The 13,571-nt window shown below is 36.8% G+C and overlaps 1 protein-coding gene across 5 annotated transcripts in view; it reads left to right on the forward strand.

Moving 5' to 3' along the window:
* Positions 1-13,571, forward strand: part of YTHDC1 (YTH N6-methyladenosine RNA binding protein C1) — a 52,423-nt gene that overhangs the window by 13,348 nt on the left and 25,504 nt on the right. For 2 of the 5 annotated variants that reach the window (XM_031469832.2, XM_031469847.2), the window contains exon 1: positions 5,727-6,091. The exons of 1 other annotated variant lie outside the window; for it this stretch is intronic. In XM_031469832.2, the coding sequence (XP_031325692.1) occupies positions 6,064-6,091 (28 nt within the window). In that variant the 5' untranslated portion in view covers positions 5,727-6,063. Of the gene's footprint in view, positions 1-5,726; positions 6,092-13,571 lie in introns of those variants that run through there. 2 more of the 5 variants (XM_010994701.3, XM_031469858.2) reach the window with 1 other exon arrangement.

Below are 13,571 nucleotides of genomic sequence, written 5' to 3' on the forward strand. Positions count from 1 at the left end.
CAACTTTTATTATGTCTCGCCATCTTTGGTTCAGGAATTTCAGAATCACTTAGCTGGGCAGTTCTGGCTTAGGAAATTGCAATCAGATTAGGGCTTCAGTCATATAAAAGCTGATCACTTTGAACTTGTGTACACTGGATGTTTACATTTTATAGGAGTAGATATATGGAAAGTCCAATTTTTTTGTTATTGTTGTTGTTGTTTTTAATGGAGGTACTGGGGATTGAACACAGGACCTCACGCATGCTAAGCATGCACTTTACCACTGAGCTACACCCCCACCCACAGTTATACCCTCACCCCCAGCTATACCTCACCCCTACCCCCCCAATTTTCTTAATCCTCTCTAATATGCAAGACTCCAAAACTTCCACATTTTTTTCCCCTGTGGATCTTGCTGGGCCTTGGTTTTGGTCTCTGTTTGAGTAGATCATGATCAGACTTTACTTTAGGCTAAAGTCCCTATCTTTATGTGGTGTGGTCTTTCTGCTGTCTCAGCTGGATTGCTGGAGGATTATGAAGTACAACTGAGATCTCCCTCAGAGGGGCTAGATCTCCAAAGTTCCCTACCACAGCTCTTTCCCTAGCTTTGCTTATCTCTAGTATCTCTGTTCTGATATCAACTCAATAGTAACTGAAATCTGGTAATCAGTCCTTTTATGTTCTTCTCTCCACATGCATAGCTCGGGGCACTTTTTATTGCTAACTAAATTCAATTCAATTCACAATTCATTACCATCAAAAAGGAACTTTCCTCTGTATAAGCTGTATTACATTTTTTAAATAACATTTTGATGACCCCTGAGGTCTAAAGAGTTTTTGGTTCTATGTTTTTAGTTTACCCACCTTCGTTCAAGAAATCGTACACATCCATAGCTAAGGCAAAAATCCATGGAGAGCCATTTGGTGCTATATTTTCTGCTTAAGTTTACCAACAATAAAACAATCCATCCTCCCTCAACTACAGAAATAATAAATATAACAGAAGCTCCAGCTTATCGAACATTTAATTGCCTTTTTCTAACCTTTTTAAACATTACAGTAACTCTGAAAATGATTTCTAAGTTTTCATTCATAAAGACACGAAAGATTAGAAGTTAAGTTCTCTAAGATCTCATGCTAGTGAACGGCAGAGCCAGAATTTGTACCAGCTCATTATGACTGCAAAGCCTGTGCTTTTAATAATTACACAATAGTTTACTTGAATAGATTGATGTTCAACAAATCCAGAGATCAATTCTTTTTAACTCCATAACTTTTCTTTTCTATTAACATGCCTAAAACGAAAACTGCATTTTTAAAACAGCTGTGCCCTTGTTTTCACATAACTTTATTTTAAAAGCAAATACTTAAATATAGAATTCTAATTATATTAAAGATTATTTTTAGTTACTTTTTAGTTCTGATAGGATAAATATGGATTAGGGAAAGTGGCATTCTTATATCACCTTAATTTTCTTGGCTGGTTTTTCTTTCTCTGCTTTTCTTTAAAATTATTAAAGAAAATCTCAAATATTAAAAAAAAAAGTAGAGAGGAGAGTACATTTTTCCACAAATGCATCACCCATCTTCAGCTCATGAGTGGACTTATTTCATATATAATGCCACCCAAAGCCCCCTGTCCTGTCAGTTTATTTGGAAACAAGTCCCAGATACCATTATCATTTCATCTGCAAATATTTTAGCATGTATCATGAAATTATAAAAATTCTTTTTTAAACATAACTTATTAGACTAAAATTATTAACAGCAATTCCTTCAAAATCATCATTTACTCACTATTGTAAGTTTGCTGGGGGGGGTGTGTGTGAGATGTGTTTTCATGTATTCAAGTCAGCATTTAAATAAGGTCCACAGTATTAGTTTCATAGGACTGCTATGACAAGGTACCAGAAACCGGGTGGCTTAAAACAACAGAAACTTATTGTCTCACAGTTCTGGAGGATAGAAGTCTAAAATCAAAGTGTCAATAGAGCCACGTTCCTTCTGAAGCCCATTGGAGAGAATCTTTATTTGCCTCTCTGAGCTTCTGGGTTTTGCCTGTAATCCTTGAGTCCCTTGGCTGCATCGTTCCAACCTCTCCTTCCATTTGTCACGTGGCCAAATATTCCTTGTGTTCTGTTTCTGTATCTCTTCTCTCTTATAAGGACACTAGTCATATTGGATTAAGGACCCACACTATTCCACTCTAACCTTATTTTAATAAGTTACATATGAAACAAGCCTAAAACTAAATAAGGTTGCATTCTGAGGTACTTCAGGTTAGGTCTTCAACATAATATTTTGAGGAACATTTCAACCCATAACATCCACATCCTGCAATTGGCTTATATTTTTTATATTTCTTACAATTTTATTTTAACATATAGATTACTTACTCCTCTGTTTTTCTTTCCTCCTTCCCTGCAATTTATTTTTGAAGACACCTGCTTGTTTGTCCTGTAGAGTTTTCTACTGTCTGGATTTTGCTAATGATATTTGTGTGGGATTGCTTAACACAGTCACCTGTGTTTTGCCTGTGCTCTAAAGCACAATTTCTCAGCCTAAGCACTATTGGCATTTGGGTCAGATAGTTATTTGTTATGTTTAGGGGAGGAGGGGTGCTCTTCTGTGCCCTATAGGATGTTTAACACCATCCTTGGCCTCCACCCACTACATTCTAGTAGCACAATTTGTTGCAGTAGCTACAAATTTCTCCAAACTTTCCCTGGGGGCAGAGTCACCTTTGGTTGAGAACTACTGACAAGTCTTGATGAGATCCAGGTTTCATGGTCTTGGCAACGTTACTTCATAGATAGCATTATGTACTTCCCTCAGGAGGCACATAACATCTGACTGTTATATAAATTAGCAGCCATTAATAACCATTGTCTTGGTTTGTTTATTTCATTAATGGTTATAAAATGATGGTGTCCTACTTCTATCATTACTTTGCTCTGGCCATGTATTAGCTGGAATACTTCCCTAGAAACTTCCCTTCATCAACTACTTGCTTGGTAATACTGAGATAGAGTTCTAATTGGAAGGACAGGATAAATGATGATTTCTCTTTACCAGTTTTCAAAATAATGAACTGGTTCCCTAGCGTCATTCAAGAGGGACTGATGAATTTTTTGAACTATTATAAATTCATGGATTTAAACATATTGCATATGTTTCAATTCAATGCAATTTTATCTTTACAGATGTTCAAAATGTTTCATATCTTGATAGGACCCTAGCATTCTTTGATTACTACTTTTTAATATGACAAAATGTTCCAGATTCATACTGCATATTCCCTTTATTGATATTCTCTAAGACTCTGGACTGAGTCTTCTTAATTCCTCACTCCGCATAAACTTTCTGGGGCAACAGAATCTATCTTTTTTTTTCAATCCACATGCTCAATAGATATATACTTCAGTCAGTAATATTGGTCAAAGGTAAGGCAATTGAGAGGGATGATGCAGGAAAGGTCTTATTGGAAAGTGCATGCCCTGATTAAAGGCATTTAAGCTTCAGTAAAAGCACGCAAACACTGCTGGTTCCAGGAAAGTCTTAGGTCAGCAGACACCAGTTTGCAATTTGTGCTGTATGATCTGGCCCTGGCCTGATTTAATATTAAATGTTGTGAAAAATGTTTCAGAGACTCTAGATATTGTTATCATCCTCTGAGAAGTGCTGGTCACCTTGAACTTGTATTGGCTTGTTTTTATATTTTATAGCTGTGGATCTGTGGATCTATTCCAACCCTCCAGTGGATTCAACCTTGAAATTCTGTCCCTCTGCAGATCATGTGCTGTTTTTGTCTTAGCCTGGGTCTTGATTAGGCCCTTACTTGTATGATGTGGCCTTTCCCTCAAACATTATCTCAGTCACTTGCTTTCTCACTCATTATCTGGGTGGCTCATTGGTGTTCTCATTAGATCCTTGACCACACCAAGGCCTCTTTCTCCCTCAGAGCCTTTGTATGGGCTGTTCTTTGCCTGGAAGACTCTTATCTCCTCTTACTGGGTATCAGTCCACCTGATGTATTCCCTCCTCAGAGAGGACTTTACTAGTTTTTTTTAATATAAAAAGCCTCCACCCATCTCCGCCTTGCCACATTAGCCTCTTGTTTCTTTCACAGGATTCATCATGACTTTTAATTTGTTCCCTTATGCTTTGTCTCTCTCACTAGAACATAATCCTCAGCTTCTTCTTACATAACCATTGAATATAAACCTGAATTGAACCATGGGCAGCTTTGTCACCTAGGATTTTTTTTCACATGAAAACCATTCTTCTGCCCACCACCCTTGCCCTTTTTCCTTTTACTGAGGCTGAGAGGCTTTTAAATCTCAACTAGGCTTTATTTCCCCTTCTCCAGAAAGCTTTCGTTTACTCTATTCTTTACCCCCCACCAGTCTGAGTGGCCTGCCCCCAAGGGTTCCAGTAACATTCTGAGCTTACTACATAAAGCAGTATTAGGAAGTGGGTGATGGCTGAATCCAAATTACCTGGACTTCAGTCATGTTACTAACTACTACTCCTAACTTTGGGCACTTCAATTTCATAATCCTTCACTTTCCTTTCATGTAAAATAGAGCTAATAATATACTAATCTAATCGCGTTTTTGAAAGATGAAATCAGATCGTGTAGGTCAAGTGCTCAGAACAGTACCCACCACACAGTAAGAACACACAAATTTTTAGGTATTGTTTTTACACAGTAATATCCTGTTTACTTTTCTCTTCCCTATACTATATATTTAAAATTCCTTAAAGGCAGAAATACTGTCCTATTTAATCTTGATTCCTAAGCCTCTGATACATAGCTTGGTTTTATATTTACTGAATTGTTTTCCTTCTCTTTTCTCCCTTGAAGCCCTCCAGATGGCTCCAAACAAATCTCTATTCATGTTTTCCCACTGCTTAAAATCTTCCAGTTCCCTTCAGTTTGGTCTCAATATGTTAAAAGGGCTATCAAGGACCAAGACTCTGTAGACTGTCTTTCTCTAAATTTGCCATTAGCTTGTTTTTATATAACAGTGTTACCTCTTTTTTTTTTTTTCTTCAAATTTTGTTTCCCTTGTAATCTCAGTTATGAAGCAGTGAAGCAAAATTACATTTTCATTCCTTTGGACAGTTTACTTCATGCAAGTTTTCTTTGCAGATTTTACCATATTATGTAATTTTTGGTCACTTCTGTAGTTTTAATTTCTCACTAGTCCCAGGACCTCGATAAATGTTTAACAAACTTGTTATACAAAGCTATTATTAAAATATCATTCCTTTCCCCAATTAAAATCAATACTAGTAGGCTTTTGTGAAGTCAGCTGGTTGCATCCTGCGCTGAAGCAAATAAGAACTTACATCTGGTACCCAGAGTATAAAGTGATGGCTGCAAAAGGACCGGCCCATATTTGTCCTAAATAAGACTCCGATTTCCAGAACTGAATTAGGCGTCCCGCGGAGCGACGGGAAGCATCTTTGCCTGGAGGATGGAAGGTCCATTAATGGTCGTTTCAGGTGAGAAAACTGACACCTAGGAGTACGCAGCGCAGCAAGTTGCCCACAAAGTAACTTGGCCGACTTAATCACTAGAAGTAAAACTCATTCAAGGGACTTCCGGGCTGCGGCGGGGGGGGGGGGGGGCCGACGTGCTGACGTTACGTTCCCTTGCCCGCCCCACTTCCCCGCCCCTCTCCGCACTGTGACGTTCCCAGGGAGAAACGAGGCGTAAACAGCGCAGGGCATTTCGGGAGCGGGATTGTTTCACGCAGGAAGCAGGCTCCATTTTAGCACCGCCCGCCGTCGCCATCTGTTTCCCTTCCCTCCCCTTTGCCCCCTCCCGTCCCCAAGCCCCAACGGGAAGGCTGGGCCTAGGCTGCGGGAGGCTGGAGTGAAAGGAGGGAAGGGGAAAAGGGAGAAAGGGAAGAAGCAGGGAGAAAGGGTGACTGGTAGACACTCAGGTGCGAAGCGCGCAGCCCAGCGGACGGACTGACGGACGCGCCTGTGCTTCTGCTGCCGCGGCTGTGGCTCCCTCGCGGGTCGCGTCGAAGCGGCGGCGGCCACAGCGGCGGAAACAAGAGGGGAGCAATGGCGGCCGACAGCCGAGAGGAGAAAGGTTAGTGCGGAGAAGGGTGACGGGCGCAGGCGGGGCTCGGGAGTGGGTAGATGGAGCTGTGGTTGTCGTTGTGGGTTGGGGGTTGGGAAGGTTAATCTGCCCCGCGCGGAGCCGGTCTCCCCGCTGAGACCCTTGGATTCATTGGAAAAGAACAGGCCTACCCTTTCGTCTTCGATCTTCATGTCCTAACACTTCATCTAGTCTTGTTCTTTTTTTTTTTTTTTTTTTTTTTCTTTTCTAATCGTAATTCCCTTCTTCACTTAACATTAGCTGTCCTGGGCGCGGCTGAAGGAAGGCCTGTTCTGAGTTGCAAGGCCCTTAGGGTTTAGTTCCTGGTAGTAGTATGCGGATGTACTGCGTATTTTCAGAACATCCTTTTCTATTAGGCTAAATTTCGAAAACCCTTAATGCCAAGTTTAAAGCTAGTAAGCAACATATTTAAGAAGTGGTATATAGGTGGATTATTAATGTCGAGAAATGTTTATAATTAAGTTTTGGCTATTCCTGTCAAATAGGCAGAGTGGCAAGAATGGCCTGTTTTTTTCCCTAAATACTTATTTTGGAAAACATGATGTTTGAAAACGTGATTGTGTGACTGAGGCCAGGCAAAAACAAACAAACAAACAAACAAACCCCGCCACTGTTCTGATAGAAACACGTTGTGCGTAGCTCCTAGAGGGTACAGCGAGGAACAAATGGATGTAATTTATGGAGAATTGGAGGGATACAGTTACATTGAAATATCGGAAGAACTGATGTTGCCAGAATGGAATGCCGTATCTTTTGAAATACTGACCTTCCGGCCCCTGGAAATACTAACGTAGATCCTGAATCAATACATGTCTGTAGTAGAGTGGTCTAGATTGGATGCTGCGTTAAGATTTTTTCCAACCTTAAGATTATTATGATGGTTTTGAAAAGGTTATGGTTGATAAAAAATATGACTAGCTGCTTTCCTGTATTTCACGGATCTACCCTTTTGTGTGGCTAATTAATTTGGGGTGGGGATTTGTTAAATGGGCTGTAGAGTTAAATGATATTAGACTTGTGATGTGTGATTTTTCTTAAGAGAAAGAAGAAACTTCATGAATCAGTGAACTGGATAGGGACAAGTTTGGGAAATGGAGTGGGTGGGAATATGTTTAAAGTACTACTCCAGTCTTAAACTCAATAATTAAATTATGGCAGTTTAATTTTCTTTCCTTAAATTAATTCTAAAAATCCAACCCCCCCACCCCCACTTTTGAGAAATCCAGAAGGAATGTGAACATAAAATTGCATGGGGTTAGTGAATAAAAGAAACTGCTTTTAATTAGGAGTAAAGTAGTATTAAATAGATGGTTTTAATCAATAAGAATTAATCCAGTCAGCATTTGTGCTTGTGTAATCTGTGAGCTGTGTGTATTGAGAGTGGGGTGGTGGTTGTGGGTGAGATGAACTAGATACAAAATGAGTAAAACTTAATACTTCTTAAGAATTAATTGTCCATTCAGATGAACATAAGTTGTAAATAAAGTGATACAGTAGACACATTAAAGTATGTGGAGGAAGAAAAGTAGGTAGTGTTTTAAAAATTTTGTTTAAGAAATGGATTTAATGATGAAAATGTAGTTCAGAACTTAAACTTTGTGACTATTATTGGAAAGTAGTAAATGCCCCCTATTAGCAATACTTAAGTTAAATTGTCCAGCTTTTGAAAGGCCTCACATTTGTGTAGTTTTTTTAAAAACTTAATTTCCATAGTTCAGCTTCTTTATTTCAAAATTTATGATACAAATACTTACCTTAATTGTCTCTAGTTTATTGGGAAAGCTAGCAAATACAAACTTACTGAAATGACTTACTTAATTTTGGAATGGGAAGATTTCTAGAATAACCCACTTTGTAAATAAAGAAACTGAGGCCTAGGGTGTCTTATTTCATCTCTGTCAGTCAGCCAGAATTATAATCAGAATTAAAATTAATACTTGATTTCTCATGTTGAACAAAGAAAAGTGGAAAGCTAAGTACTTATTATCATCAGTTACCTTATATAAAACATTAGGAAATTAAAAAAGTAAACCCTGTAAGGATCTTAGACATGTTAACAAACCTTTGATCCCTTCTTAAAAGATTCTGTAAATGGTGTAAGATCTTGATAAGAAATGAGTTTAAGTTGCAGAAGTTTGCTATTAATCACAGAATAGTTAAAAGACTTTTGGTCATAAAATGCTTGGATTGTTGGGCTTTGTACATTAGCTGTGTAATAAGCAGACATTACCTTCTATAAATGCTCCTATAATACCCATACCTAGAAGCTGAAGCCTATAGCTGGAGAAATTGCCAGCTCCCTCTGATTCCTGTGGTGATTATTTGTCCAAAAAATGGATTTGGAATTGTTGGAATGTTGGTGGTGTTAGCTAAAATTAAATGCCATTTTTCTATATGGGGAAATAACACATCTTTTCTATCATGAACACCTTGTATACATTTTACTTCTTAAGCTCTTACAAAGTTCTCTCTGAAGAACAGCTATACAAGTTTAATATACCTAAAACATGGATAACAAGGTACCACTTTCAAAAGTAACGTGTTTTGTACATTATCAGACTGGAAGCTCCATGAGGGCCAGGAGTTTACCAGGTTCGTGGTATACAGTAATTGTCTCAGTGCCTTGAATAAATGATTTAGAAGGTTGTAAATCATTAGCTCAAGGTCAGACTTCTTTAATAACTGACTAGTTATGTGATATTTGTTATTGATGTCCAAAGGTAAGAGTTTCTCAGTTTAAATTGTATATGTACGCACTCACAGGTGCATATAAATATGTACACACAATTATATACACATACACACACACACATATTTACATACTGTAGCTGCCAATGTATGGTAAGTCCTTAGGGTTAGATTGACTTATACTTTAGTTAGGGCTTTATAAAGCATGGAGTATATATTTGATATTCCAGTATATTTGTTTTACCCATAATAGAAGTAAGACAAAAGATTTTAAATGCTCTCCTTAGACTTCACTTGTACGCTTTTTGGAAGACCTAAATTTGTATGGGGTGGGAAATCCAAGTCTCTGCACTTCATATAGAGGAATGACAGTTTTGAATGACAAAAAGTAACTGAAAGACTGGTCTAACGTAAAGCACAACAGAAGGGGAGGTTCCAGGAAATCTTGCTCCATTGCCAAACCCCACTGAAACTGTATTAAGTGAATTAAAATTAAAAGTATAATGTACTTTGGTGCCTTGTGTTGGAAAACAAAATGCATTGTATATTTAACTGCCCAGTGTTTTTGTTTTTTTTTTTTCCTTTAAATATTTCAGGTCTTAGTCTGATGCTGGATCCTGGAATAAATTGTACTTTGTGTCTCCTGACACTGAAGCTTCCAGGGTCAAGAAAATGAACTGTGTCTCAGATAAAGGTTAATTTTCTACGCTGATAATCCCTGGAGTTAAATAAGGTTTGTGGCCTTTCTGGGCCAAGAATTTCAACAGTAAGATGTAATTCTGGTATAGTAAAGAGAGCACTGAATTTGGAATCAGAGCTGTGAGATTTTAGTCAAGTTATTTTAATTCTTTGGGCTTCATTTTGGAATACTTGTTCCATACATAACCTTCTAAAGGTTAAACTGCTTTGAAAGCTAGTTAGGTTTTAAAGTTCCCATGTTTATCTTGTCCAGACCAAAATCTCCCAATCAAGCAAAAAGACACGCCCTGTTAATTCTAACACAGTTTTGAAAAGGTTCTAAAAACAGTGACTTATTTCCTTGTTTTGCTTCCTATACGTGTGAATCTGTACCTTTATCCTAAAATTCAGTTTGCTAATTATAGTTTGTGACAATAACTAAGATTGTGTTCCTTTGCACCAGTAATGATGATCAAGTCCATAGAAGCACATCATATATTGTGAAAGCGAAATATTCACAGATGATTGCATTTCCATAGAGGAGTCAAGCTAGCAGCAGTCTGCTTTGTTTTGTTTTTAATTAAGGCAGCATTTGGAAGTCAGAAAATTCCAAATTAAAATCTGAATTTGGGAATCCTCTTGAAAATTTGTAAGATCTGACATCATGGTGCTTACATTCTGTCAAGGCAGTTAATCTACTGGAGTTAAGTAGGCTTGTCTCTTTTAGCGTTCCTACTCTTTTACAAAGTATTGTATATATACTAAAACTGTAGTTTGGTGTCCCTGTGCCTCAGTGTCTTGAACCTTAAGTTTATTTGCATTTATTTAATATCAGTGTTGTTTAAGAGTTGTAGGTTTATATGCATTCTAGGGTCAGGCAGATAAAGTACTCATTTAATACAGTATGTAAATTTTGAGTATTAGGTTATAAGGAATAAAAGAGTAAACATGGTCTGTGTTCAGGCAGTATTAGTAAATACTTTGATTTATGGGGCATAAACCCAGATTGTCTCATGCACAACCTTGACATAAGTTACCTTCACGGTGTCTTAGCAGGAGACTGTCAGGACTGCTCCAGCTCATTTCTAGATGAGAGTCTGGGCCACTAATGATGAAACTGTCTTTTTTAGAAAATATAGGGTCTGGATTTTTATATTAAATCCCTGGAGTTTTCAAAAACAAAGCATCCAAGAACTAGATTCATCTACAGGTTGTTAGTATATAATTTTGTATGGATTTGAATTTTAGCTTTAAGTGGAAATGCTGTTTATTTTGTTTCATTTGAGTTAATTTGCACTGATGTAAAAAAACTCATTTGTCGTGGTGTCTAAAATACAATTTTTAGGGTTTTAAAATGCTTTTTTAAAAAGACTATGTAGTTCTTTATATAGACTTCTCAAAAAATATGAAGTGCTTTAACTCAGAAATAACTGCTTTTGAGTCATTTTTATACTATATAAATTGTGTTCATAGAATTCTTCTTAACTGGTGTTTGCTAACCTTTGTTCATTTTATTACCAGTATTCTTAAGGTGCTGCTGTCAAACAACTGTGAAGTATTTAAATATATCTACATCATTATACAGAATAATAATGTTACATTTCAGGGTAACGAAAATGATTTAAAACATTAAAGTAGCTTAAAGTCACTGTAGAGAACCAATGGGTGTTACTTTAATTATTAGAGATAATTATTTCTTTCCGAAAAGGTTATGCCAGTTATGTTTAGTCTTTAATAATAGTAGCTTTGAGACTACCAAAATAATCTTCCCTTTCTTTATAACTAATTGATTTGAAATTGAAAAAGTGAATTAAAATATATACAGAGTGTACTTTTTCTAGCCAATGAAAGAAGTGGAAGCAGCTTTTTAGCTTTATAACGCAATACTATGAGCTCTTTTTAAACCAAATTTTGATGTTTAAAAACACTCCATACATTTATTATTAAAATCATTAAGGTTAAACCAAAACTAAGCAGACGGTGGTAGTTTTGAAAATGTCTGCCAAGTTATTTGACTTTTCTCCCAATAATAGGTGAAGTCCATCCATGGCTCCTCTCTTTGAACCTTAGTAGACTTTTGTGATTGTCTCTGAATAAAATACTATGGCAGTGTTGTTGAGCTTCTGCCTGGCCCTTTCTTTTTTGAACTGTACATCTTTAGAGCCCTAAACCATGTAAGAGGTCAGCCTACCCTGAAGCTGCCTTGGTGGAGAGGCAAGTGACCCTGGAAAGGAATGCCCTTGGAGCCCCAGGTTTTTTGAGTCTTCCCAGCCAAGGCTCCAGCCAGACTTGTGAATAAGCAAGCCTTCAGATGATTCTAGCTGGCCCTCACTGCAGCCACATGAGAGACCCTAGTTAAGCCTCAGAACCATAAGCAGTAATAATAACTCATTGTATTGTTTTAGGTCATCGTCAAGTTTTGGAGTAACATATAAGATTTACATCAATAGATAATCAGAACATTTATATATTTGTCTTACTAAGAGGATTTTGTTTTATGTTCTGGACCAGTTTTTGTGTGTCATATACCCTAGTCATTAGCAAGGTTTGTGGCAGACAGCGTTCATTAGAATCTGATAGTGACTGGAAAGGCTTATCAGAGGATTTAGAAAACTACCTCCTTTCCCCCCTTCCCCAAACACTGATCTTTTTGTTTTAAATGCCTTTTCCCAGAGGTGAAGAAACTGAAGCTCAGACTGAGACTTTCCCAAGGATACCTGGCTCTTAAATGATGAGCTGGATTTTCTTACTTACAAATACAAACGTCTTTCTCCTGTGTATTATATTTCGGCAAATGCATGAGTGGTTTCAGTGGTGGAGGAAAGTAACTTAAAGTATGATATTTTATATCACAGGTTGGCAAATTGTAGATAATATTTTAGGCTTTGTGGGCCACATAAGGTCTTTGTAATATATTTTTTTGTTCTTTTTTTAAAAATACAACCTTAAAAATGCTGAAACCATTCTTATCTTGTCAGTCAAAAATAGGCCATGGGCTGGATTTGTCCTGCAGGTCTTAGCTTGCCAGTGTTGAGATAAAACTACAGTTAGGTTATTGATGTCATGGACTGTAATATGGATAAAAATGTGTAGACCATTAAGTGAGGATGCTATTGTTCATCTTAAAGTAAATTTAAGATGCTATGATATTAATACAGAGCTTTCTGGTGCACTAATTTGAAATTACTAGTGTACTAACTTGAAATTAATCAAGATTTTTCAGTGATACTCTGCAGTTTGGTTGTTCTCTTATACTTTGTTTAAAGGTGCTTTTAATGTTCCTCATCTAATTCAACCCTGAGTTTACAAAGCCTGAACTGTAGACAAGTGAATTTGCTCAACTCGAACTTCTGAGCTTGTATTTCTTTATCCGCAAAGTATTAGATCTAAAACATACTTTATGTATGTCATGTATGACGTGTGAGAGTGATAAAATGTTAGAAAACTAAGAATTGGTTAATATTTTAAAAATTTGTAGATGCTTTCTAAAACTGCAGCCAGTCTTTGAATTTGATACAATTATTTGTTAAAGCTTTTTAAGACAATAATACCCTTTTTGTAGGGAAATCATGATTTAGACATGCCTGAAATTTAAATGGAGTTAATTAACCTGCACAGTTCTTTCATTCTATAATAGATTTAGCACATATTAAAGTGTATAATTTCATGTGAATGTTCAAGCTTTTGGGTGGATATTTCTAATTAAGAACTAGTGATTTCATGAAAAGATTTTTATAGCACTATTTACTTAGTTGCCTGTTTTCCTGTGATAGTTTTAGTATTTTTCTTTTGGTTCTACAAATACATTTGATTTTTCAAAATCTGTTGGGCCCCCTTTTTACTGGCTAGAAAGCTTTGACCCAAGAATCATTAAGTATTTGAAAAACTTGGATTTTTAAAAATCAAATTACATGTTTTTGAATTTTTATTTACAATCTATCCTTTAAAAATTGTTTGCTACCATTCAGATCTTGAGGGAATTTCTTCCATAAAAACATGAACGCAGAGGATGAGAGAAGCCTTTTTGTTTGACATATCTTGATTTTCAGTAACATTTAAAAAAATAAATGAACACAAATGAAAA

The sequence above is a fragment of the Camelus dromedarius genome, chromosome 1 (genome assembly GCF_036321535.1).
Source record: "Camelus dromedarius isolate mCamDro1 chromosome 1, mCamDro1.pat, whole genome shotgun sequence".
In the NCBI taxonomy this organism is placed as follows: domain Eukaryota; kingdom Metazoa; phylum Chordata; class Mammalia; order Artiodactyla; family Camelidae; genus Camelus; species Camelus dromedarius.